Genomic DNA, 27,234 nt, shown 5'->3' with positions numbered 1-27,234 from the left:
TTCTAGAGAAACATTTATTATAAGGTTGCAGGATTTATGCCAATATAAAGTCCCTTATTAAAACAAACTCAAGTTTTGAATCTGTAGCACTCTAGCAATTCTTTACCATCTTTATACTGCAGTTCTCATCAACAGTCAATACCCTGACTGCAGAAATTAATGCTACTTGCTCATAAAAAGTTCTGATCTAAAAAGTCTGTGTACAGGCCAAAGTAGTTTAAATTTACAGCTACGGTTACATCCACAAGTGGGCCATACCAAGAGAGGTTTCATAAAACAAGAAGTTACAAGATAAACCAATTTATAACCAAAATACTGACACAAACGTGAGAGATTAACCACAACTAAATCTATGACAACTAAATACCACAAAAATCAAACAAAAGAATAAAGATTTTAAATGTAAACTTAGAGAAGGTTCCAAATATACATAAGAGTTCAATACAGTAATTGCACAAAATGAAAAAGCAATGCTAGAGGTTTATAATCACTGAGGTTAGATCTTACATGCTTCACAACTGGTGTTAGAACAAAATCTTTAACGATAAATGTTAAAAAGTTGGGGGTGAAGGGTTAAACCAGAAAACTGAGTGTAGAGCAAATCTACAGAACTATACTAAATGTGCAAACCACAGATTATTTATGCATTAATGTAATCATTCTGTGAAAAATCAAAAGAGGTGTATGAGAACTGATTCTGGGCAAGGAATCAATTAACTTATTTTTTTTGTTATTCCCAGAAAAATTCTAAGCCAGACACATTCAATGGATAAGTGGACACCATTTTTTTTCTAAACTTCTCAAATTTCAGTTTCATTAAAAATATTCTGTTACACCAAGAATCAAAGAAAGCTGAAATGGTGATTTTGTGTTTTGTAATACAAGCAATACACAGGAGATTCATAATAAGGCTTCTGATTATCACTGCACATTTTAATTTAGAAGTCAAGCTGTAAAGCTCAGACATCTTAATGAAGATGTGAAATAGTCACTTTCTATCCATTTTTTTCACTGTTGACAGATCTTTGTTTCAACCACAAAAGAATTTGCAAAGTGTCTGATTATATGACAGCTCTCAGCTGAGCGCTTCTGGATACCTGTGTGGAAGAAAAAAAATGTAAATTAGAAAGCTACAAGATATGATCTGCACAGATAGCAAGAAGTATTTGTACATTTTTTAGAAGACCACAGTATACGATTGATTTAATCTGGCAATATAATTCAGTTAGCTGTCACTATGGTTGTGCAAAAGGTCGTTACTACTGATTAAATATTAACCCCCCCCACACTAGTCTCAAAATCTATGTTGACATTTTACTAGGGCTAAACAGTTGCTAGCTGCCACTTATGAATAAATGTAAATTTCCTTCTGTTTCTAGTATCTTCTTAGCCCTTCAGACTGTAAACTGCTTTCTCTAAACCAATTAGTTTTGCCATATTCATCCATCGAACAGTGGTACCCAACATGGCACCTGACTATTAGCAACAGGATTTTTTGCGGGGGGAGGAAGAGGGAGAGTTTAACAGAACCCATGAAGAGAAAAAGTTTCTGATGAACATCATCTCATTATACCATTACAACAGAGAAACTGACAAGAACGTTAGCCTTCACTATGAATTTAAGCTCATTTTAAAATAGCTTTTATAGCAAGTTTATAAAGCCACTGGAAAATTCTGTAACTGGGTATAAAGTTGCCCTATGTATGGAATCTCATTAAAGTGTTCTAGAATATCAAGAATAAGCCACACTACTATCTTTTCTCATCCGTTTCCCAAGCCCACAAAGCTTCTTGGAAAAACAACGTTGTTTAGAAAGCTAATAAATTAGTGGCAAAATAATCCAGGACCTGAACACAAAGAGTTGAGGACTCCAACTAAAGCAGGGGAGGGCAATCATTTGTGACTGGGGGGACACTTCAGAAATTTCTGAAGTGGGCCTGGGCCCAGGCCGCTCCGGAAGGGGTGGGGCCAGGATACTTCTGTGTTTCCCCATGCATGAAGTCTTTGCACCCCAGCCGTGCCAGCAAGAACTGCCACCTATTCAGAACAGCTGGTGGCTCCCTCTAGGTGCCTGTGCCCACAGCAGTGGGAGGAGTCTTTGCGTGCTACCCCCGCCACCCAGAGGTCAATGAAGGTCTGAGGATGGGAGGATTACGTGAAGTCTGCCACTGCCCTGCAAGGGAGTGCTGCGCTCAGTCACCTGTCTTTTGCCCACCCCTGCTCTAGTGTCTCAGGACCTCTGACTAAAACAAAAGAGTAAAAGTGAATTCATGTTCAGATTGGTGTTTTGGGCATATCATTAATGGTTTTGTAACCTATAAATAGCCCGTGTCACGCTGGTGGAGAAAATCTTCAGACTCAAAGAATCTAAAGGGGAACAAAACTACTTCAAAATAAAAACACAGGTAAGGCAGCAATAACCCATTCAGTGGGGGCATTAATGCCTACTTGTTTCTGTAGTGAAGTGTTTAGTTTCCTATTTTCCCCTCTCTATTGAGGTAGTATATTGATTATACTAAAAGAAACAAACACTCACCTGCTCTCTGATCTCTGCGCTGCAGTCTGAAGGTGTCTCTTCCAACACAAAGCTGGTAAATGAAAATGCCCAAATCAGACACATTATCTATCTCTTCCGTTACCACCATTTCTTCATGGACTAGATATGTCTGAGGCAAGTAAGAACCAGTCTAAAAAAAACAAAAAACAGAAACAGAAGTTAAATTCCGTCATTAATGTTTTGTTAAAAAATTATATTAGTTTTCTGCACAGTCACCCACCAAAGAATTAATAATTTTTGTTCATCACTGTATTGTGCATGGTAATTTTGTTCACTAGATTGTTAAACAAAAACGGGAATCATTTTTTACATTACCTACTCATCATTATAGGTCCCATTCAAATTAGTGATTCAAGCTATAGTTAGTGATTTGGTTATAGTTAGATGATAGACCAGGGATCGACAACCTTTTCAAACCAAAGAGCCAAACTACATCAAAATTCAGAACAAATGGTCAACAAAGAGCCACTATAAGAATGCCCATTTGCATGACTGAAAATATACAATTTAATATTATTGATAATAGACATGATGATTAATAATAGCATAAATGAAACATTTGACACTCAGACTTTATTTAATGGGACTTCTGCTAGACTGTGGATATGGAGCTGCAGGAATCAGGGATGGGGTGTATGAGGGGCTCAGGGCAGTATATGGGAGATGCAGGAGGCAGGGCAGGGCGGTTGAGGTGGGAAATAGAGTATGTGGGGGGCCCTGGGACTAGATTACCTTATCTGGCCTGGGCTGGGCCGCTGCACCCACTCAGGCAGCAGTGGCTGGACATTGGGCCAGATCGCCACAGCTGGATCATGGCCTTCCCTCCTACATGTGCCGCAGCAGGAAGGGGGTCACCACCAGCCCTTTCTTTGGCTAGATGGGGTCCGGACCATTAGGCCTGCCCCAGGTTTGGAGCTAGGGACAGGACGCTGTGGCCGGATGGAGAATGGGCTCTGCTTGGGGCCTTGTTGGCTAGGCTTCATTTTAAACAAAATAAAATACTATGTCCAACACAAAACATTTCAACACTGTCTCTATTTATGGCAGGGGTGGGGAACCTTTTGTGGGTGGGAGGCCACTGACCCACTGAAAAATTAATCAGTGACCACACAAGTGGCCCCCATCTGAAACACCTCACTCCCCTGATGCTCCAGCCTCATGGTGGTGGGAGGGACAGGAAGGACTGAGGTTCAAGGCCCCAGGCCAGGGATTCCAGGGTTAGTGGATTTTGTGGGCCCCCCCCCAGGCTCTGGGGTGGGGCCAAAAATGAGGGGTTCAGTGTATGGGACAATGCTGCCTGCCAGTGAGTGGGGGAGGGCGGGGGTGCAAGATCTGGGCAAGAGGCAGGGTGCAGGAAAGGGTGAGAGTGCGAGGTCTGGGGGGGGATGTAGGGTGCAGGAGCAGGCTAGGATTGCAGGGTCTTGGTGGAAGGAGGGTGCATGAGGGGGAGTAGGGGTGGGGACACTTACTTGTTTTCATGCCCTGTGCGGCTCCCATCATCATATCCCAAGCACGTCCTCCTATTCCCATTGGCCGGGTTTCAGCCAATGGGAGCAGCGGGAAAGGCTCCAGGAAGCGCGTCTGTATGCTGCTGCTCCCCCAGCTTAGGGGAGGGGGAAGGGAAGCGGCAGCGTGCAGAGCCACTTCTTGCTTTACTTCTTCCCCACAAGCTGGATCCAGAGAGGAGGCTCAGGGCTCTCCCCTCCACAGGAAGTCAGCGCTGGTGCTCTAATTTTGCAGGGGGCCATGAGGCTGAAGTGCTAGCGCAGGCTACCTGCTGCGGGGGGGAAATGAGAGGTGGGGGCTGAGCTCGAGCTACAAGAGAGCCATATGTGTGTGGCTTGGGAGCCAAAAGTTGCTAGACCTACTCACACAACCCAATCACATGGAGAAACTAAGTCTGACTGTCTAAGCAGATGGTTCAACCCCCACCATTATTCAAGAGTTTGTGTTCTCTTTATTTTAAGGCAAACTATTTCCAGTACCATGAATACAGCTACTACTTCCAAACATATTTATGCCGTGGCAGATATAATTTCTCTGAAGAAGCAGCAACTTCATATAAAAGAATATGGGATCATAAGAGCAGTGCGCAATAAGTTAACACAAACTCCCCTTCCTTCAGATATTATAATACCTGCTCCTTTTGAAAAGGCATACACACAACATAGGAGAGGATTATAAAGTCTGTTTCCATAAAGACTTCCTAGAAAAAGTTAATATTGTTTCCAATACAGGTAGCTAAGCCAAGAAACCAGCAGTCTTGAAGTTTCTCTCTCTGGTTAGAGGTATTAATTACAGTCTGCTGATTTCAATGACACATGACACACTTTGCTTTTCTTTAGTTTGTAGGGAGTCTGAATAATATTAGAAGTTTTAAATAGTTTCCAAAGGCCATCTGATTTTCTGACTTTTGGGTTTAAAAACCCTAAAATTGAAAAGCAAATCTAAAAACATGGCCAAGGAAAGTGTTAACAGAGTTTAAAAATCACATTTGGAAGCAGAAATCAAATTTTTCTTACTATAACTCTAAAAGGCAGAATCCCTTAAAAGTGCCAAATTGTTCACAGTTGCCAGGCAATTGGGTTTTAAGTCAGTATCATTACATAAGCTCAAAACGGTACTTCAGTGAATGATCAGAGGTCAAAAACTTGGAAGAACAACTGAATACAGTTCTTTTGTGAAAATTTATATTTAACCAACACAAAAAGCCATTCCAATAACTTCCAGTTTCAGACTTTTGTTTTCAAAGGTCTGCTGCATGTTTTTCTATAGTGACCATATCTGATGTTATTTGCAAGTTCTTAGCTTTCTTAAAGCTAGATACCTTGAAAATTCAAGCTCTTGATTCATTCAATAAGTAAAAGGTGTACTGGAGAGCAATCATGAAGCTTTATCACAACAGCACAGTGAGCTGAAGGGACTACATGCTAGGAAGTGAAAACGTTGGTTGTGGGAAGAGGGACAGTTATTGCTACTGAACTTTTTACTTGCAGCTTCATTTATTATCAGAAATCACTCCTTTAGTTGCACTATTCAAAGTGGTAAAAAAGTTGTACATACCGCCAGTTTTGCAAACAGGTCCATCAGATTCCTTGGTGGCATAACAATGGATGTATTCAGAGGGATCACATAGCACTTACCCAGTTGTAAGTCAAGATAAGCAGTCAGAAGCTATTATGGAAAGAAGTTTAATAGATATTTTCAATTTATTAAGTGCTACCTTACTTAGTGATGATTACAACAGACTTAGATTCTTTGAAACACAAAACCCATTAAGTAATCTAGCAGGCCAAGATCATTGTATATTAAAAACATCAAAACAGAATTTAAAAGCCAGTTCCCCCAGCACCGTCTCAACAGTGCCACCTCCCCTGCTACTGCCTCTATTAGAGGCAGCAGCGTGGGCAAGAGGCAGGGGAGGTTGCCGCCAAGCAGCAGTATGCCCAGGCTCACCGCAGGCAGAGGCTGCTCTGCAACTCACAGGGCAGCCCCTGTCTGCAGAGGGTCTCAGCTAACCACTAGGATCCTCCCCCGTGCACAGGGGTTGCTGTTCCTGGCACAAGCTGGGACTTAGAAAACCTGCATCAGATCCAGGAGCTACCTCCACTGTAGCTCTGCAGTTCAAATGTAGTAAGAGCCAGGTGGGGTAGGCAGCCCAGCTTCTACTATACAGGCAGTCCCCGAGTTACGCGGATCCGACTTATGTTGGATCCGCAGTTACGAACGGGGTTTGCTCCGTGTCTCCCTGGTCTGCTGGAGACCAGCAGACCAGGGAGACGGGGAGCAAAGCCGCGGAGCACGCCGGCAGCGGACAGCCCAGACGCGCGGTGGCTGCCCAGCTGCCGGCGTCCTCAGAGGCTTTGCTCCCCGTCTCCCTGGTCTGCTGGGGGGGAGGGAGGGGCGCAGCTAGTACGCCCCCCCCCGCCCGCAGCAGACCAGGCTTTTCTCCGGATGCCTGTGGTAGAGCAGCTGGGGCGCTGCCAGTTGGTCCCGCAGCGCTGCTCTGGGTGCTACTGGACCAACCCGGCAGCACCCCAGCTGCTCTGCCCCAGGCGTCCTGATTCAGCCGCAGCTGGTCAGTTTCAGCAGCGGCTGAATCAGGACGCCTGGGGCAGAGCAGCTGGGGTGCTGCTGGGTTGGTCCAGTAGCGCTGAGGAGCGGCGCTACTGGAGCAACCCAGCAGCACCCCAGCTGCTCTGCCCCAGGCGTCCCCAAGTCAGCCGCTGCTGAAACTGACCAGCGCTGACTACAGGAAGCCCGAGGCAGAGTTGCTCTGCCCCAGGCTTCCTGGAATCAGCCACTGATCAGGTTCAGCAGCAGCTGATTTGGGGATGCCTGGGGTTCTTAAGTTGAATCTGTATGTAAGTCGGAACTGGCGTCCAGATTCAGCCTGTTGAAACTGATCAGAGACTGATTCCAGGAAGCCCGGGGCATAGCAACTCTGCCTCGGGCTTCCTGTAGTCAGCTGCTGGTCAGTTTCAGCAGCGGCTGAATCTGGACGCCAGTTCTGACTTACGTACAGATTCAACTTAAGAACAAACCTACAGTCCCTATCTTGTACATAACCCGGGGACTGCCTGTATTTCCACTGCAGAGCCATAGTGGGGGATGGCTCCCGGAGGCTTCCTCCCTTATCGACTAATTGTGCAGTCGATAGAAATTCTATAGACTACATTATTAGTTGATTACTCACTTTCTATCACCCCTAGACCACAAGGATATAAGCTTTCATGCTTTAAAAAGGAAGGAGCTTCTCATGATAAGCAATATAGTTAATCTCAAAGACAGGACTTGGTATCATGAAAAGTAATTCTTGTAACTATAAAAACCTAAATAGTATATCCATGTTCTGGCTTAGTGTTCTGAAACTATACACATTTTTCCAGTTATGTTATAATGCCACATAGCTAAAGTTAGAGAATCCTCACAGGGCAATATAGCTATCATATGGGATGTGACAGTGTAAATGTCTAAACAGTTAACTGATGAGTAGGGCTCACCCAAACCCTTGCAGTTAAATGAAGTCCCCCACCCCGTCTCTGTATCAGCGGCAGTGCGGAGAGAAGGGGGGCGCAGGAAGGAGCTAGTGCTCACGAAGAACTAGCCTTTAAGTTACCTCCCCAACACCACTGGCTCCCACCTGCCTCCCCCTGAGCTGCTACCTCTGTATCAGGGCTGGAAGGGCCTCGGGTCAGCCACAGTGGAGCTGTGAGTCCCACTGACAGGATGGCAGGCAGCCACAACAGTACTGGTGGGTCCAGGAGCTCAGTTAGGGAACCAACATGACCTCCCCATGCCCAGCAAAATCCCTCCTTCGGGACCACTCAGGTCTCAAGGGAGCTGGATCAGGGAGGTCCAACCTGTAGGCTCTGGCAGTTAAATGAACTGCCTTACAGCAATGTAGAACTGGGGTTGGATAGACAGAAGCGTATACACTTTTTACATGCGGCATGAAATATGGTAAGAACATAGGGAAAAAGAAAAGTACACAAAAAGGCATTCATTGGGGAACCTGTGCTGGCACTCCAGATCCCGCACCTCCTTCCCCCCCCCAAAGCTGGGGGGCATAAAAATCGACTAGTCTGGGCCCCCTTCGGCTCTGGTGTATAAGGGAATGTGGGAAGTGTCTTTCTCCTTTTCAGTTGGGGGCCATGTCAGTGAGGTATTTTTTGTTTTTTGCTTCTCACTTGTGTGTGGCCCCCAACTGATTTTTCTGCGGGTTAGCAGCCCCTGAACCAAAAAAGGTTCCCCACTCCTCGCATACACGGAGTGAAGGAAAAAACATACATAAGTGGAAGTGATACAACAAAAACAAGTAAAAGGAGTCAGCAGAAAATTGAAACACACTAAATGTGAGGCATTTTCATATATTTTTCCTCACGGTGGCATAACTCCCAGATTTGCTTTCTTTCTTAGGCAGTCTTTTATTTTCCACAGTCTAACCTTGCAAAAATTAGGGCGGGGGTTTCAAAAATCCCAATTTTGATGGATATCCGTGTTGCTCACAAGTTTTGGAGAAGACTGGTTGGGATCCAAACTTTCAGGGCAATTGTTCTTCAATTAAGTAACTTGGCTTCCTTTGTTATATTTTTATAAGGAAACTTTCCTCTCTGTAACATCCATATATTTAAGGTTAAATACAAATTTTGGTTATGTTTGCGGTGATATTTTTACAACACATCCACAGTGTCCTAGCTCTAGGAAGCAAGAACATATGAATAATCCAATAGTGCTGTTACTTCCTGGTTTACAACTACTTTTAAAATAAATGTAAAATAGGAGTTTGTCAGAAGCTTCCTTTCTGCCACCCCCACACTTGCCCTTTCCCCAGTACGCAGCTAAAAGAGAAAACCATCTTGTATCTAAAGATTTTATTTTTATTAGCAGTTTTTATGCAGGTTCAAAATTCTCTGAGTTTTCAGCTGGGTAGCATTGCAGCACAGTTCATTTTCAGGAATTACAAAATTTGTCATGGACAACACTGTGTTTACATCACACACCAACTGACAGATCCCTTTGTACACATGAAGTAAACAAAGCGGCGGGGGCCCACCAGCAGCTTACTCGAGCGACCCTTTAACCCAAGTCTGAAAAATGCTGTGATAAGAGATCTATAAAATCATGACTGGTGTGAAAAAATTTAATGAAAAAAGAGTTATTTACTTCTTCCCATAGCACAAGAACAAGGGGTCACCAACTGAAAGTATTTCTTGATAGGCATAGTCGAGCGGTGGAACTCCTAGCTAGAGGATGTTGTGAAGGTCAAGACTATAACAGGGTTAAAAAATGAGCCAGATAAATTCATGGAGGATAGGTCCATCAGTAGCTATTAGCCAGGATGGGCTTGAATGGTATCCTTAGTCTGTCAGAAGCTAGGAATGGGTGACATGGGAGGGATCACTTGATTACCTGGTCTGTTCATTCCCTCTGAGGCACCTGACATTGGCCACTGTCAGAAAACAGGATAGTGGGCTAGATGGTCCTTTGCTTTGACTCAGTACGGCCATTCTTATGTAGCTAGAGTTTACATCTAGACTGCAAAGCTTTGTTTGTTAACACCAAGAGACAATTTATCAATAGGCATTTAATTACTAGAAATGTGAGATGCATAATTGTTGGTGCCATGCTGAAAAGATCGAGTCTCAAAAACAAGATCACAGTAAGCTGACATTTAAAGCTATCATCCAAGGACATGTAGGTAGTAAAAACCATCCAACTCACCCTGTCAAAATCATGAACAATTGCTGCTGGATCACTATCTGAGAACTTCGGAACTGGAACATCAATGATTGCTATGTTATCATCTTCCCGAATATCAGCTTCTTCTGCAATGGGCAGGAAGTATGGTTCCACAGCATGATCCTGATTTTCATTTTCAAAGTAACACATTTCCCCACGGTATACCTTATGCTAAAAATAAAAAAGGGCAGCTCTGTCATTTTTGGTATTCCACTTAACTTCTGATTTAGTGTTAGATTAAAATTTAAAAGTGTAGTGTAGTTTTTTTTCTATCCCCAGCTTCAAGTGTCAAGGCCTGTGATTAATTTCAGCTATTAAACCTGAATTTTTAGCAATACCCTGATAGAAATCATGTAACAAACCTATTGTTTAGGATTATTTAATATTCTGATATTTGGGTTGCAAAAATATAAAATTTAACAAAACCAAACATTTATTCTGAACACATACACACAAAAATCACATTACCCTAGGCATGAAGTACTTGTAGATGCAAGCTCCACCAACCACAACCCCTGCTAAAATGAATGCAAGTCCCAGCAGGGTCAATAAACACCTTCCAGATGAATTTTCATTTCCGTGTGTTGCAATTTCTGGATCCTTTAAAGGAAAAAAAAAAAAAAAAAAAAAAAAAAAGAGATTTGACACAATTTAATTGCCTTGAATTTATAATCATCCTTGTGCTGTTACCTGGTTAAATGCTTAAGCTTGACTTGTAATCCAGATAGGACATCACATTCTCTCTTCTCAGATACAGACAGCTTCATTTACTCAAGTTACCCTGGCACCATACCTGGACCAACTTTTTAAAAAGGAAGTGCAATGAATATGTTTTTAGCGTAAAATATAACTAACAGCAGAAATTTCAAAAAGCCTTTGGAATTGTGGCCCATTCTTGGCCAGAACAGGGCAAAAATGTCACATCTTCTGAAATTAAAACTGGTTCATTTCAGAGTATTCAAAATAATTGTTCACAGTAGACTACAACTATAGTGGGACAAAACATTTTCTCTAACCTAAAGAGTAGCCATTTTCTGACTCAATTTCAAAATATGCAAAAATTAATTGGTGTTTTATGACCAAGAGAGAGATTTCATGAGCTTGAGGCCACCTCTCAATAGCCTATTTATCATCACATGAATAACTAACTAGTGTTCCCCATTCATGTGCAGAATAAATGTGATGTGCACCAAAGCATATGTGCATGGGCACCACAAGTAGAAACATCTGTTATAAGCGATGGGCTCTATAGGCTCTCTGCTAATCAGCTGGGCAGCATCGGAATCTCTCCTGGGTGACCACCCAAGCGCTCAGCTAATAGAGAACACTATAACTAACTAGCCTTCCTCAGATATCTTAAAAACCACCAGCAAGTTTCAAAAGCTTTTAAAACAGCAGACAAGATCTTTATTTCTTCAGTCAAAGCTTTTTAAAAGCTTGTTTAATACAATGGCCTCCTTTCAAAAGTTATTCCTGACAGGAGAGAGTGCACCAAAACAAAACCACCATATGCTATATAAATAACCCAGCATCATCTTTTTACCCCCAGTCCCACTCCAGTTTTTGCAGTTTCTCAATAACCTTTTCCAATTCATTAAGTGATCTTCTCCCTCTGTTGTTGTGTAAGAAGTCCATACTACTGGTAAGTGGATTACATATAGTGTTTTTAATTCAGAGAAGTAAAGTAACAGTCGGTGTAAGAAATGGAAGCAAAAACCTCAAGAAGTGGTATCTTAACCTTACTGTGTACCCCTTATCTATGTTTGCTAACTGCAAGCACACCCAACAGCATATGCAAAACATCAAACAACAACAACTATAGGTTGGATTTCTCATAGCAAGTTAGCACAGGAAGAGATTACTAAAATTGCAGATTCTTTGGGATAGGGACCATCTTTTCTTTGTGCCTAGCGCCTAGTGCAGTGGTATCCCAAAGCATTATAGGAACACAAATAAGCACATGAAAAGGGCCTTTTGTAAGAATACCACTGATTTCCTTTTTAAAAAGGGATATCCATGTTTTTGCTGAGTACAAACTTAAAATTTAGTTCCTTCAGTATGTGAACTTTCACAGAATCAGCTAAACAATGTCAAATACCTATTTATCAGATATTCTGCTTGCATACTACTGGTTTAACAAGAATTGCCTCTGCAAAACAGCTGTTAGTAGAAGGTTGAAAAATATCATTTTAAAATTATTCCATATTATGTGTGGTGTGAATTCTTTCACCATGCAGCCATTTAGACTATGGCACATCTTTCAAAGAAAATGTACATGTATAGAGAACAGATTTATTTTGCCCCCAGCTTTTTTCATCATGATACTGTACCACGTTATATACCATTAAACAGTTCCCCATCATTTCATATTACTGTATTTAAATCAAAGATTGGCATGCTACTCAATACTGCAGTTCTAATTATGATGAAGATACCCTAAGCAGTCTAGATGGGTCCTTATTTCAATTTATAATAATTGGGGTGGGGGAAGGAATAGCTATATTGGTTTGTATTGACTATAAACAAGTCATGAGACTTTTTTTGCGTATTTATCTTAGAATAAGATAAACTGATTGTGTGTGTGAATTCTGATGTGTGAGTTCAAATGTATCCTGTACAAGTGTTTTCTGGTATTCTCTTAATTTTCTTATTTCAGCAAACATTTGTACCAACAAATTTGTTTGCTTTCCACTATTCTAGCAAATGCAAAAAGGAAGTGAACATAGCCAAAATGCATTCACTTTTATTTAAGTGGATTTGCATGGTATTCATGTCTACGAATACCTGCTACCTTATACTCTGGAGTTAGAGTGAAACTTTTTTTTTTGTAATTTGGTTTGATAGAGTATTTTGAAAGGCATAATGAGTCAACATAAAGTAGCTTACTTCACAAGCTGCTCATCTAATTTTAATGAGAAAGGAAAAAAAATGTAAAGGGCATAACACATACAAATATGTACATTTTTTAAAAAATGTAGAACTTAAAGAAAATTATTTAAAATATACATCCACCATGTTATTTTTATGGCCAAATATAAGAGAATTAATTGAACATACAGGCTACATCTACAATGGTGGGTCCTTGTGCAAGAACACAAACACACTGTCATGTGCTTTTGCGCAAGAGCATCCATGGCAGTGTGGACACTCTCTTGTGCAAGAAAGCTCCGATGGCCATTTTAGTCATTGGGCTTTCTTGCGCAAGAAACCCCTGCCGCGCGTCTACACTGCTTACACTTGTTAGAAAAAAGCGTAGCTCTTGTGCAAGAAGCCCTCTCTTCCCATGCTGTACTGTAAATCTTCTTCTGCAAGAATGGGCAGGCAGTGTGGATGCTCTGCAGAAGAACTGCTGTTCTTGTGCAAGAACCTGCCAGTGTAGACATAGCCACAGTGTATCTGATATGGTATCATCTCAAACCAACATGCATTTTTTCTGCCAGGTATGCAAAAGCCCAAGCTAGATGAAAACTCAGCCTCTGACTTGTTGTGTGTCTGTATAAATTAGCAAGTGCTAAATTATTCTTCTAGAACAGAAGTAGCCAACCCACAGCTCCTGAAGAAAAAAATTGTGGCTCCTGACGGAACCCGGAACCGCTCAGTTCAGCTGCTCTCACAGCTGGGCCCGTGAGCCACATGCACACTCACAGTCCGTGCCATTCCGCTCATGGCCCCCAGCACACTGTGTTATATCCTGCACGGGCAGGCCGGGTCGCGCACAGCATCCCAGCCTGTATGTGCTAGCAGTTGAGCGCAGGCAGCAGTCCGGGACCTGGGCATAAGGTTAGTGGGGGAGGGGAATTGGGTTAGAGCGGGGGGAAGGAGGAGATGCCTGGCTCTGGAGAAGAGGAGGGGAGAGGAGGGGGATCGGGTGGGGGCTGCGTATGACATCCTGGATGCGCACGTCCCCACCAGCACAGTTGGGCCACGAGTGAGGCTTGCGGGAGGAGTTTTTTTTTGCATCTCATTTGTGTAGCCCCAACTGACTTTTCTGTAAGTCAGTGACCCCTGACTCAAAACAGGTTCTCTGCCCCCCTCAAATAAAGACTATGCTGAAACATTTTGTGTTTGACATAATATTTTATTTAGAAATGAAGCCTAGCCAACTAGCCCCCTATTGGGGCCAAGCCCACATCTGGCCAGAGCATCATAACACTCCTGCACCCCCCCAGACTCCAAACCCGAGCCTATCTTGCATTAGTACCCCCTGTTCTGAGCCTCTCTCATCCCCAAACTCCTGCACCCTCACATCCCGTCTTCTGCCACAACACTCCATCAACACACTGCAAATCTGTGTCCTGAGCCCACATACTCCCAGCCTCCCTACCCTGAGCCTCTCATGCACCCCAGCCCAAACTCCTGCACCCTCACAGCCACAAGCCTGTGGCTTGCTCAGCACCCCAACCCTCCCCCTGACCCCAACACTCTCCAGCCTGAAGCCCCCTCCCTGAGCCAGCATCCTCTTCTCTACTTCCTCCTACACCCAAATTCCCTCCCAGAGCTTGCACCTCTCACTCCTTCCCAGTGCTTTTTTTGGGATGGTATGCCCGGGGATGGTGTACCAGCACCTATTTTACCTATTTTTTCCTGGCAGTGTGTGGGGTTTGTTTGTTTTTTTGGGAGGGGATTTGCTCCAACTCCCCCTCTCTGTCTCCAACAGGTTGATCACCTCTGTTCTAGAACTACCAGTTTAGTTATCCCAAAAGTAGACTACAACTGACTAATGCAAGAGAATGGTGGAAAATAGTGACTATTTAAGAAAATAGTCTTACCATATTTTTAAATGGCTGTAGTAGAATAAGATATATAACTATCTCATGAAGGAGAGGGAAATCCACAGAATACTTTCCTGATTTTTTTTTTTTTTACTTTATGGAAAGATCTTTATGGAAGGGATTCTTAATTTTAGTCAGATGTTCCCTAACACTAGACCAGGGGTGGGGAACCTAAGGTCCAGGGGCTGGATATGACCCCTTGGGCTCATGCTCCTCACCCCCAGCACTGGGCAGCCCAAGCTGGCACTCCACACACACGCATCTGGAGCACACAAAATCTGCTAGCCTGTGCCCTCTTCGGCTTTGGTGCGTGAGGAGTGTCTAGTTCCTTCTCAGTCGAGGCCACTTCAGTGGGCTATTTTGCTTCTCACTCACGTAGGGCCCCGGATTGATTTTTCTGTTGGTCACAGACCTCCGACCCAGATAAGGTCCCCCACCCCTGCCCTACACGGTTTACAACAATTCTATCTTCCTTGGTAATAACACCAATGGCAGTGGCATGCTCAGACATAACCAACATTGGATGACAAAAAGGCCTGGACCCGCAAGGTGGTTTGGGTAAAATATACCCAAACTGCTTGAGTTAGTGGGCTCACTCTTTCCATAATACTTCTCCCTTTTGGGGGGTCTATTTCACTCTGGATGCGTCTGCAAGAGATCAACGCTCAGAAGCAGAGACGTAGCATCATGAAGGAAAGCTCGGATGGTCTCGTTCAAGTGTCAGCGGTCCCCGGCACGAAGACATTGTTTGTTGCCCGGGCGCCCGGAGGGGGTTTTACAGCCTGCCGAGGGGCTGGCAGAGGACGGGACGGAACCGACTCTGCTGGGATGCAGGGCTCAAGAAGGCTGCCCGGAGGCATCAGCACGGCTCTGCGATCGCATTTCCCTCCCCCCAGAGGCTCCGCAGCCCGCACATTGGCTAGCTCGGGTCCCGCCGGGGGCGCCCCGCAATCTGAGACGCCGTCGCAGCCGCGAGTGGGTTAAAGGAAAGCCAATGGCTGTGGAGAGGCCTGCTCGCCTCGCCTGCCGACCTCCATTAGAGACTCCAACAATAACACCCCCCCCCCCACCCACACACAAAATGGATCCCTCCCTCCCGCTACGAGGGCACCTCGAATTCCCAAGTGATCCTGAGACAGAAACCAGCACCCCCCTCCCCGGGTAAGTCGCTGAGCCCCCCGCCCGCAGGGACAAGGCGGCCCCCTTCCCCTTGGGGCGGCAGCGGAGATGACCCCCTCTCACTGGCAGGCGAGAACCAGGCAGGGGTACCCCCCTCCCTAGAGGGCGCCCTCAACCTCCGCCATTTTAGCCCCTTCTGGGGCGCTATAGATGGCCGTTCCCAGGCAGCTGACGCTGTGAGAAGATGGCGGCAGCCCCGTTCCCCCCCAGCGGCAGAAAAGTCCGTTCCCTGCAGAGCCCCTCTCGCACCTTGTCGGCCACCAGCGCCTCGGCCGCATCCTTCTTGGGCTCGTCCTTGTGGGCGAACGGGGAGCTGAAGGCGATCTTCACCATGGTGCAGCCTGCTCTGTGCTGCGCGGCGCCCGGATCGTCCTTCCACCACCGCCGCGAAGCCGCCTGACTCCGCCCCTCAGATCAATCCGTGCTGGGGGCGGGGCCTGAGCGAGCGCGTCACAATGCTGCCGTCTGCTGCGCTGCAGGCGAGCTTAGCAACGGGCGGGGCGCCTGAAATCCGGAGGCGCCCTAGGGGCTCGACTCCCCTGCCCAGTTAAAACCTCCCCTCGGTCGGCTGCTGACGCTGGCCGGGCTACCCCAGCGCGGGCTGTAAGCGGGGGGGACCTTGTTTGCCTGGACTGGCTCAGAAAAATACAGCAAGCAAATGGTCTGGTCGCACTTTATAGACTAACAAAACATGTAGACTGGCTCAGGACACTGTTATCTGCTGCTCAGCCAGGGGCTGCGCGCTGCCCCCTTTCTTCTGGGGCAAGCCAGCCGTCCTTGGGAAAGGCGTTTGCACCCTAAGACAGTCCCATGCTGCAAGTTGCAACCCCCTTTGCTGCTGCACCCTGCCAAACCCACCCCCCAGAAGAGGAAATTAATGCAAACAGCTGTGCTGGAAGCAGAGTTTTGACCCCAAACATGAGATGGGCTTGAGTCTATGAAGTCCACCTAGGACTATGTTAACATTGATTTTACTTGGACAGCTATGGGATCCCTCAGCTAGGTAAATTGTAGGCCATTAGTTTATATGCCTTCACCCATATGTGTGTATTGCAGTTTAGCAAAAGGAATTTTAGATTTTCCCCTTCCTGTCTTGAGCCCATTCTGTTCTGAGCCTTCCATCTGCCCTATAACCCACTCAAAATGTCCCTAGCGTCTTAGCTAAGCAACTTTCCTCCCAAGATGCCAGGAGAAAAACACAACTCTTGAGAATAATACTGCTTATTGGACAGTATTAGTTCATTTGTGTCAATTTCATGGCCAGAAGATTTTAAAAAATGGTCAATTTCATGGTGCAATTGTGAGGGTCTGGACCCAAAAGAAAGTGGGGGGGGGGGGGGGGAGTGTTGCAAACCTGTCGTATGTGGGAGGAGTGTCACTTTCCACCCTCTTTTCTGCACTGGGTTCGAAAGGCTGCACAGCTTCCTGTAGAAGGGAAAGTTACTTAAGAACATAAGAATGGCCATACTGAGTCAGACCAAAGGTCCATCTAGCCCAGTATCCTGTCTGCCGACAGTGGCCAGTGCCAGGGGCCCAAAGACAATGATCAAGCAATTTGTCTCCTGCCATCCTTCTCCAGCCTTTGACAAACAGAGGTCAGGGGCCCCATTCCTTACCCCCTGGCTAATAGCCTTTTATGGACCTAACCTCCATTAATGTATTTAGCTATTTTTTAAAACTCTAGTCCTAGCCTTCACAGCCTCCTCTGGCAAGCAGTTCCATGGGTTGACTGTGTGCTGTGTGAAGAAGAACTTTCTTTTATTAGTTTTAAACCTGCTACCCATTAATTTCATTCTGTGTCCTCTAGTTCTTATATTATGGGAACAAGTAAATAACTTTTCTTTATTCACCCGCTCCACACCAGTCATGCTTTTATATACCTCTATCGTATCCCCCCTCAGTCTCCTCTTTCCTAAACTGAAAAGTCCCAGTCTTTTTAGCCTCTCCTCTTATGGGAACGTTCTAAACCCCTAATCATTTTAGTTGCTCTTTTCTGAACCTTTTCCAATGCCAAAATATCTTTTTTGAGGTGAGGAGACCACATCTATATACAGTATTCAAGATGTGGGTGTACTATAGTTTTTTTTTTATAGGGGCAGTAAGATATTTTTTGTCTTATTTTCTATCCCTTTTTTAATAATTCCTAGCATCCTGTTTGCTTTTTTGACTGCCGCTGCACACTGTGTGGACATTTTCAAAGAACTATCCACGATAACTCCAAGATCTCTTTCCTGATTAATTGTAGCTAAATTAGCCCCCATCGTATTGTATGTATATTTGGGGTTATTTTTTCCAGTGTGCATTACTTTACACTTATCCACATTAAATTTCATTTTCCATTTTGTTGCCCAATCAGTTTGGTGAGATCTTTTTGAAGTTCTTCAGTCTGCTTTGGATTTGACCATCTTGAACAGTTTAGTATTGTCCACAAACTTTGCCACTTCACTGCTTACCCCTTTCTCTAGATTGTTTATGAATAAGTTGAATAGGATTGGTCCTAGGACTGACCCTTAGGGAACACCACTAGTTACCCCTCTCCATTCTGAAAATTTACCATTTATTTCTACCCTTTGTTTCCTTTAACCAGTTCTCAATCCATGAAAGGATCTTCCTTCTTATCCCATGACAACCTAATTTACACAAGAGCCTTTGGTAAGGAACATTGTCAAAGGCTTTCTGGAAATCTAAGTACACTGTGGCTGTGTCTACATTGGCACCCTTTTCCGGATGCTAAAAGGGATGCTAATGAGACCAGTCGGAATTGCAAATGCCGCGGGGAATTTAAATATCCCCCGCTGCATTTGTATGAAAATGGCTGCCGCTTTTTTCCGGCTTGGGGCTTTGCTGGAGAAAAGCGCCAGTCTAGATGGGATCTTTTGGAAAATAAAGCCTTTCCCGGAAGATCCCTTATTCCTCTTAAAGTCAGGAATAAGGGATCTTCCGGAAAAGGCTCTATTTTCCGAAAGATCCCCTCTAGACTGGCTCTTTTCTCCGGCAAAGCCTCGAGCCGGAAAAAAGCGGCAGCCATGCTCATGCAAATGCCACGGGGGATATTTAAATCCCCCACGGCATTTGCAATTCCGACTAGTCTCATTAGCATCCCTTTTCCGGAAAAGGGTGCCAATGTAGACACAGCCTATATCTATTGGATCCCCCTTGTCCACATGTTTGTTAACCCCTTCAAAGAATTTTAATATATTAGTAAGACATGATTTCCCTTTACAGAAACCGTGTTGACTTTTGCCCAACAAATTATGTTCTTCTACGTGTCTGACAGTTTTATTCTTTACTACTGTTTCAACTAATTTGCTCGGTACTGATGTTAGACTTACTGGTCTGTAATTGCCAGGGTTGCCTCTAGAGCCCTTTTGTAATATTGGCATTATGTTAGTTGTCTTCCAGTCCTTGGGTACAGAAGCTGATTTAAAGGATAGGTTACAAACCACAGTTGAGCAATTTCCCATTTGAGTTCTTTGAGCACCCTTGGGTGAATGCCATCCGGTACCTTTGACTTTTTCTCCTCAAGAGCAGATGTAAAGAGGAAGTTCTCTCACTTCCTGGACTAACAGTTGGAGCCTGGAGAACAGTAGTACCCCATGGCTGGGGTGCCCCCAGTCCTGCCCCTTTCATTCCCCCCCTCCCATAGGCCTCCCTGGGAAATGTAACTAATTTAACAGCCCGTGATGTGTTTTTCAGGGCTGTGAATTTGTTAGGGTCATAAGTAGAGTATGTGTGTCTATGTGTACGTGGGCAGTCACTATACACATGCACATATAAGTTACTAGGACACAGTAGATGCCTTTGGCATGGGTGGCTGACAACCAGAAGTACACCATGCTACACAACAGCAGAGAGGAAGGGAAAATTTTTGACAAAACATATCTGCGTGACCCCCATTCTCTTGAACGGATCTTTAATGGCCACATAGGGCAAACAAGACTAAAGTGTTCAATGCCTCATGAGAAAGGACCCTTACAGAGCAAACCCCATGGAACTCCTACTTTTGACTGATGAAAATCTGAGTCAATCCTGCTGGAATTTGAACCTATGCTTCCAGTAAGGAATCCAGGTATTTCAAATCTAATGCTTTGATCACTGAGCCAGCCTAACGAGTTAAATTGTAATTGAACAGAAGTAATTACTATGCAATCATTAATGTTTACACATCCAGGGGCGCTGGGACAATTTGTAGAGTGAAAGTATATACTGAGGGGCATTGAACCAAATTGTAAACCCTATATGTAATTAAATCAATTTCAAGTCAGGGGGTATACGAGCACCCCTAGTTCCATCATCTATGTACAACTCTAAACAAAATGAACAGTGCATTCCAATAATCAGTTGTATTCCTCTTATTCAGCAGATGACTATATCACTGTCATTCCCATTCAAGGTCCCAGGTATGATGCTATTTCCTTTTATATCTATAGAAATTTTGCCTTTGACTTCAAGGGAGGATGATCAAATCATTTAAAACTGTTTAATTCTGTTCAGGTCTGTTAAATGTGCCTATCACAAAATGTAGTATTTCCTCATTTTACCAAATAACCAGATACAGATTTATTTTTCGTTCTTAGCTTTAGCATGTCAGGACTGGGTTCAGCTATGTTTCCCTCAAAGCTTATTTAAAAAAGACAGCTCCAAAAACAGGTTGGATAAATCTTGTTGCAGAGGTACCACTGCTGCATTCATTCTCCTTTTTGCTGCAGCTGTATGGCCTGCACAAAGCCTAATCATCACATACTCTATTTGAAATCTGAAATTTTATATTTGATATGAATAATTTGAATAATCTTTAGTACAATATCTTAGATGTAATATCTAAGTTAAAGTGTGGGGTTTTTTTTTTAAATAATTTCACATGGTTTGGTCCATGCTTTCTGGACAGTATAAACTTTTTAAGACTGTATAAACTGACCAGTGTTAAACTTTTTTAAAATGAAGAGAGGTTTACACTATTTTTTGAAACACTAGGATACCTGCTTTAAAACTCACTCTTACTAATGCTAACTCTTTGCCTCAGTTTCTTCATTTTATAAAATGAAGGCATTCCCTTACCTTACAGAGATAGTATAATACACCATGTTAATGTTTGTAAAACACTAAGATTTTGAGTAGAAGACGCTAAATAAGTACATAATCTTGATTAATTTTTACTTTTATTTTTTAAACAAAACACTGGTGATTAAGGCTCCAAGCAAAGCTCTTAAGCATGTGGTTCTCTTTCCAATGGGATACTCACATGCTTAATGTTAAAGGTGTATTTAAAAGCTTTGCTGGATTGGCTCCTCATTGGATATTTAACTTCAAACTGCTTATTCAATCAGCATGAAATTGGCATCTGTAGTGCTCATAACACATGCAGTGGCATGTCTGGCAGGTGATGTAGGCAAGGGTAGGCATGGCCTTTCCAAACTGCCCATGCTCTGGCCAGTCAGAATGGCTGGGGCTACAGCACAGCTGCCCAGCCCTCTGCACAGCTGGGGTTATGGTGCAGCTGTCTGGCCTTCTTACCACCTGGGAGGGCTGAGGCCATGGTGCCGCTGCCAGGCTCCCTGGTCACCCAGGAGGGCAGGGGCCACAGTTTAGCTGCCCGGCCCTCTAGCTGGCCAGGAAGGTTCAAGATGAGACATGGCTGCCAACATCTCCGGCTGCCAGGCACGCTGACCCACCGGGAAGGATGGGGCTGTGCACCCACTGTGAATGGGGAGAGTAAAGGGCCTGGGGATGTTCAGAGGCTGGAGGCAATATCCTGGAGTGTGGTCTGGCCTCTCCCATGGAATTGGTTACCTTGGGTGGGGGGAAAGGTTGCGGAAGGGGTGGGAGTCAGATTGCCAGGTGTTCGGTTTTCTACCGAACAGTCTGGTATTTCAGCTCTGTCCGGTAGAAAAATTCAGAAAATACCGCACGTGTGCAATGTCCGGTATTTTCTGAATTCCTGGCTGGGCACCGGACGAAAGCCTGGCGGGGGTGGGGAGCGACTGGGAGGCAGGGTCGCGATTGGCGCTGGGAGCACTGCAGGCACATGCAAAAGCCAGGTGGGGTGAGGGCCAGGAGTCACTCCCCCCACCCGGCTTCTGCACGTGACCAGAGGGGGCCACGATTGGCGCTGGGAGCGCCTCCCAGCTTGGGAGTATCTGGTTGCGAGCAGAACCCGAGTGGGTGGAGTGATTCCCAGCTCCAGCCCCTTCCCCGGCTCCACCCGGCTTCTGCTCACAACTAAAGGGAATGCCTGCTGGGGGTGCCGCCCAAAGGACTCCAGCTGTGGCCAGTGGCTGCATTTTCCCCCGCCTCCCCCGCCAGGTCTGCTTCCTGTCCCCCTCTCCTCCCGGCCAGCCCCGTGGCCCCCGGACACCCTTCCCCCCAGCTCTGCTTCCCACCCCCCCTCCTCGCGTCTAGCCCCTGGACCTCCCTCCCACACCAGCTCTGCTTCCCGCTCTGCCACCCTGCTTCATTCCCTCATTTTGCCAGCTCTGATTTTTTTTTCTTTCTCTATTAACTCCCTAACCAGTGATCCTACACCCTTGCTTTCTCTCTCTGTCACTCACTCCAAGACTCCCAGTAAACATTCCATTTGTATTTTTAGACTCTGAAACTGATCATAGTGAAGGCGGTCCATGTAAACTATTTGCTATGTTGTTGTAGTCATATTGGTCCCAGGATATGAGAAGAGCTAGGAAGGTGAGATAATGTCTTTTATTGGATCTACTTTAGTTGGTGAAATAAATAAGCTTTCAAGCTTACACAGATATCTGAATATGAGCTTGCTGTAAACTCAAAAGCTTGTCCCTCTCGCCAACAGAAATCTTGTTCAACAAAAGATATTACTCATTTACATTGTCTCTGTCATATAAGCTATTGTCAGGGATCATTACTTTCACTGGCTTCAATGAAGTTATTACTGCAATGAATTTGGCCTATTACTGGTCCGTTCCAGTTGTAATTATTTACCTGTTTCCAGTGCTTAATCTGTGCCAGGGTTTGCCAAGGCTGAGTCCCAGCTCTTCTCAGCTTAGCAGTTTATACCCTGACACCTCTGGACTTGCCATATCACTTATGAATGTAAAACAGTTGCTTGAACCCAACAAGTTTTCATCACAAGTTAAGCACTGCTTGTTTCTTATACTAATTACCAAATGATATTCACTCCACCTACTCCCATTACTTATTGAAGTGTTTTTCTTTGTCGCACTGAGAGTGAATTAATATTTTTGGCAAAAGTTTGATCATTATTTTAAGGTATTGGTGGTAATTTGTACTGATTGTCTCTTCATAAAATGTAGGCTTCCTTTGATATTTATTGAAACACAACAACTAAGTTAAAGAGAAAATAACCTATTTACACTTAGGGGAAAGTCACAGGAGTCCATTTTCTCTGTATGCAGAGACACGCTGTGGAATTGTTTACCAGAAGTGCAAGTTTGAAGGAGACTCAGAAGAAGAGGTCGTTACTGATTAAGCAACAGAGCGAAAAAAAACAAATCCTCTAATGACTGTGTTCAGACTGAAGACTGAATAGGAACTGCACTGCCCACACGGCAATTGACTCACAAGATAAAAACTTCACAAGAGATTCCAAAAAAGATGCAGAGCAAGCAGCAAACAGGAATGATAAAAGCAACAAATTAGCCTCTGATGTATTGCTAATAAAGTCAGTGGAATTTCATCAGAGTTGAATTAAATCTAGAATCTCTTTTTGGCAACTCAAAATAAATATCGCTAATGTTCTTAGAGGAAACACCAAAAGATCAAGATCTCTCCTACTGAACTGACCTGATGCACATTGGTTGACACATTGTTTTTAACCTTTATATTTAGGGGTGTCTTCTGATGTCTCCCTTTTTTCTTCTTGTTTACATTTCCCTTTACAACTACCCTCAATGGCTCCATGCCCTAGCAATTCTCCCTCTGCCTGAAGTGGGATGGACATGGCTTACTCCATGGCTTCTCAACACCATTCTGTGTTGACCAGGGTGGGGGTTGTTCTAGACTGATGCATACTCAGTGTCTCTCCACCCACTGGCCCAAGGGTTGAGCAAAGGCCAGTCCTCTTGGACTCTGTAACTGGGGTGGAGAGTGGCGTTAACCCCACTACTTTATCCCTGGCCACCTTTTTTTACTCCACTTGTTTGAACAACTGCAGTATGGTGTCTCACCTTTAGCCCAGAGAGTGTCTACTTTGTTTAACCACTGCACAAGTCACCTGGAATGTAGTGCTACCAAGGGGCAATACATGTACTCTACCACTGCAGGTAATTACAATTTCCAGCCTCTTTTGTCTAAGCAAAGAAATCTGCCTGTTGCTGACAATGCAGTTGAACTCCAGTGTATCCTGAACTTAGCTTAACTACAAGCCAATAAAAGGGCATTCCACATTCATTCCTGTATGACTGTAGTTTCTGAAAGAACACTGAACGTGGTTTGTGCTTATATACAAATTGTTAGATCAGCAATGGTTAACTTTCTCACTGCAGACAAAACTTTTCAGAGAGCCTAGTAACAAGAAATCTTATTTAGTTTGATTCTTGTATCTCCCGGTTTGCTGCCTAATGTTGCTTCTTTTGCATATTTGCATATTTGCACCTGTTAGTATGGCATTCATGACAAAGCAATAGGTCTACAGCACTTCACAAACAGTACATCCCCATTTACAAGTACAGCTGAGAAGCAGTCTGTAAAGTGCCTGTTCTGTGAAGTTTGTGATATGAAACTAGTGAACTGGAGAAGATTGCAGAACTGGGATGAAAATTTTAGGAGAGCCAGTTAAACATTTCAGTAGAGCTTTGTCAGCAATGCAGAGCTATATTTGAATCAAAAGAATATAGTTTAATGGAAAAAATAGAATACAGTTTTATATTCTGTTAACATGAATAAATTCCCTTTAATGTGTACCATGTTACTGACAATGTTTCCATTTCTCCAGTTAATTTTTGGGTAGAGTTTCCCCACATATTGTTTAAAGAAAAGTAAACTCATTTGTAGGTATCATACAGATACAATCAAATTGTAAAACTTTTATGGAATATTTTAAATTCTAAGGGCAATTTACTAACTAAATTTCAGTCCATTAATGCTTCCTTATTTGTATCTCAGTAAGAAAGCACCCTAATTTATTACAATCTGTTACATTTCTTATTTGTTTTAAATAAAGAGAGGTTCTGACTTCCCCTCCCCCAAAATAAGTTACCCTGATGGAAAATGAAGGGTTATCCTTCTCCACTCACGTGGTCTTTAAATTACAGGTGTCTCTGTATTTAATCTGTTTTAAACATGAAATGTCAAAAATAGAAATACCACAGAACACCTGTCATAACAGCGGCTTACTGTACCATTTTCAGTTAAAAGGATGTGTTGTCTTTTTTTAATCTACAAATGATACAAAAAAAGTTGCACATAAAGTGCATCTCTGCTGAACTCATGATGGCTTCACTCTTGTGTGATATTTATCTCCAGGAGTGAAGAGACTCACTAAGCTATGAGCAGCAAAGCCGCAACAAAGTTAACAGGGTTTGGTTAAGTTAGCTGGATAAGTTAGCTGTCTAAGACCTAATCTATCGTGTATGGCTCAGGTTTCCCATCATCAGTGCATATAGGGAAGAAAAGGTCTTTCACTGTATTTTGCTTTGAGTATAAGGCTGTGTATGCTTCCAATTTTAAAGGAACGTGAAGTTTCTGCATTATTTTAGGCCACAAAGTTTAGTGTGAGAGGAAGTGTTTTGAAATCATATGATACAAGATAATGATACAGGAAGTTACTTGTGGTATCTTTTAGTGTTGAAAAAAATCTCTTCATAGAATTTGTTTTCATACTTAGGAGACACCTGGTGACTTAAGAAGTCTTTGAGGAGGCCCCTTCAGTGGTGTCTTTTAAAGGTGTTGCATCTCTAGCAAAAAGCATAGTGCATAATTTTTAGGTTTTTGACGGCATAGAATTAGGGTATGTCTACACTGCAGAGTTTTTCTGGAAAAACTGCCATTTTTCCAGAAAACCTACACTTACATCACATTGCTATTGTGTTCTTTTGACAAAGTCGAAAGAATGGAGTTGATAAACCTCTTTCCACGAGGAAGAAGCCTTTCACGTGTGTGAATGTGGAAGTGGGTTTTTTTTTTTTTTCCCCAAAAGAAGAGGCCTCCAGGAAAAAGCAAAAGTGACCTGGTAGCCACTCCATTCACAGTAATTACAATTGAAATGTGAGAGAGCATCCACATTGATTGGACGCTATCTTTTGAAAAAAGCACATTACTTTTTCATTGCGCTTTTGCTATGTTGGACGCTCTTTTGAAAAAAGTTTTTCCGGAAGATCTCTTCTGGAAAAGCTGGTTCCAAAAAAAGCTTGCAGTCTAGACCTAGCCTTAGCAAAATCTAGAGCATTCATAACTGTGCTACTGTCATACTTCTGCAAAAATACCCTGATTCAGGACAGCATCTCTATTATAGACAGTACTTGATTACATACATCAGGTTAATTTAAGTCGGGGGGGGGGGGAACGTCTTTTGCGTCGAGGCTACTGACCCACAGAAAAATCAGTCAGGGACTGCACACAAGTGAAAAGCATAAAAACCCAAAAAAGGTGGCCCCTGACTGAGAAGTAGAGAGATTCCCTACATTCCCCTTACACACCAGAGCCTAGCAGGGAGCCCAGTCTAGTAGATCTTGTATGCTCCAGCCCCGTGGTGGGACAGGAAAGGAGCTGGAGCACCAGTGCAGGCTTCCCAGTGCTAGGGCAGCTCTGAGCCTCGGCATCTGGGCCTGAGGTTCCTCACCCCTGATTTAAGTCAATGTTAAGTACAAAATTAAATGCTGTCCTGAATTGAGACCAAACAATAGAATGCTTATGAATAGCGCAGAGCAATGTTGTCTAGGGGTATGTCTACACTACAGCGTTATTTTGAAATATCTGATTTTGAAATAACGCATCTACACACAAAATGCATTTAGAAATAGTGTTTTTCTATTTCGAAATAGCGCGTCCACATTGAGTGGATGCTGAATTGCATTTAAGGCTGGTTGGAACCGGTTCCGGCAAGGCATCAGGTCAGATATTGCCTTGTGGCCAAGGCAGCCAGCAGGGCACTCTGGGAAAGGCTAGATACCCCCTATTTCAAAATAAGCATCTACACAGCGCTTATTTCGAAATAGCAATTTCGAAATTGGCACTATTCCGCATGGAATGAGGTTTACCAATTTCGAAATAAGCCCTCTGCCATTTTGAATTAATTTCGAAATAATGGAATGGCTGTGTAGACGCTAGGAAAATTATTTCGAAATAAGTTTGCTGTGTAGACATACCCTAATAGACTAATTTAGAAGCAGGAGCCAGGAATTCTTAGGTAATACCAACTCTGTCGCTGATTTGTTGCCTGTTCTTCAATGTTAACTGCCCCATGGATACAGTTAATCTCTAGGGCTGAATTTGGCCCAGGTTGTCATGGGTACATATGATTGGATTATATGCCATGCTCAAATCAGCCACTTTGAG

At 43.8% G+C, this 27,234-nt stretch overlaps 1 protein-coding gene and 1 long non-coding RNA gene across 4 annotated transcripts; one reads left to right on the top strand and one right to left on the bottom strand.

Annotated features, from left to right (window-relative positions):
* Positions 1-16,171, bottom strand: ITM2A (integral membrane protein 2A). The gene is made up of 6 exons (XM_006113663.4): positions 16,000-16,171; positions 10,268-10,399; positions 9,782-9,970; positions 5,621-5,731; positions 2,537-2,687; positions 1-1,097 (listed from the first exon to the last, which is right to left on the bottom strand). Exons 1-6 carry the CDS (start codon positions 16,081-16,083, stop codon positions 1,009-1,011), a joined length of 756 nt encoding a protein of 251 aa, XP_006113725.2. The 5' UTR covers positions 16,084-16,171; the 3' UTR covers positions 1-1,008.
* LOC102445381 (uncharacterized) lies at positions 15,585-23,416 on the top strand. 3 transcript variants are annotated; one of them, XR_012906869.1, is made up of 3 exons: positions 15,585-15,732; positions 20,111-20,150; positions 23,136-23,416. It is a non-coding gene; the product is annotated as an uncharacterized LOC102445381 (long non-coding RNA). The 3 variants fall into 3 exon arrangements; XR_012906868.1 differs by lacking the exon at positions 15,585-15,732 and adding an exon at positions 16,285-16,753; XR_012906867.1 differs by lacking the exon at positions 15,585-15,732 and adding an exon at positions 19,062-19,819.
* Positions 23,417-27,234: the final 3,818 nt, after the last annotated feature.

The sequence above is a fragment of the Pelodiscus sinensis genome, chromosome 13, assembly GCF_049634645.1.
Source record: "Pelodiscus sinensis isolate JC-2024 chromosome 13, ASM4963464v1, whole genome shotgun sequence".
Taxonomy (NCBI): domain Eukaryota; kingdom Metazoa; phylum Chordata; order Testudines; family Trionychidae; genus Pelodiscus; species Pelodiscus sinensis.
Note: the sequence above shows the minus strand (reverse complement) of the source record. Positions and strands in the feature narration are given on the sequence as shown.

What these genes read in the sequence shown, in the direction of transcription:
- ITM2A (XM_006113663.4), bottom strand. Translation starts at nt 16,083, where the DNA reads ATGGTGAAGATCGCCTTCAGCTCCCCGTTCGCCCACAAGGACGAGCCC. An exon ending in AGGCGCTGGTGGCCGACAAG is followed by an intron (nt 10,400 to 15,999) that starts GTGCGAGAGGGG and finishes TTTCCTTTAAAG; the next exon opens with GATCCAGAAATTGCAACACA. An exon ending in ACCTGTTTGCAAAACTGGCG is followed by an intron (nt 2,688 to 5,620) that starts GTATGTACAACT and finishes TGTTTTTTTTAG; the next exon opens with ACTGGTTCTTACTTGCCTCA.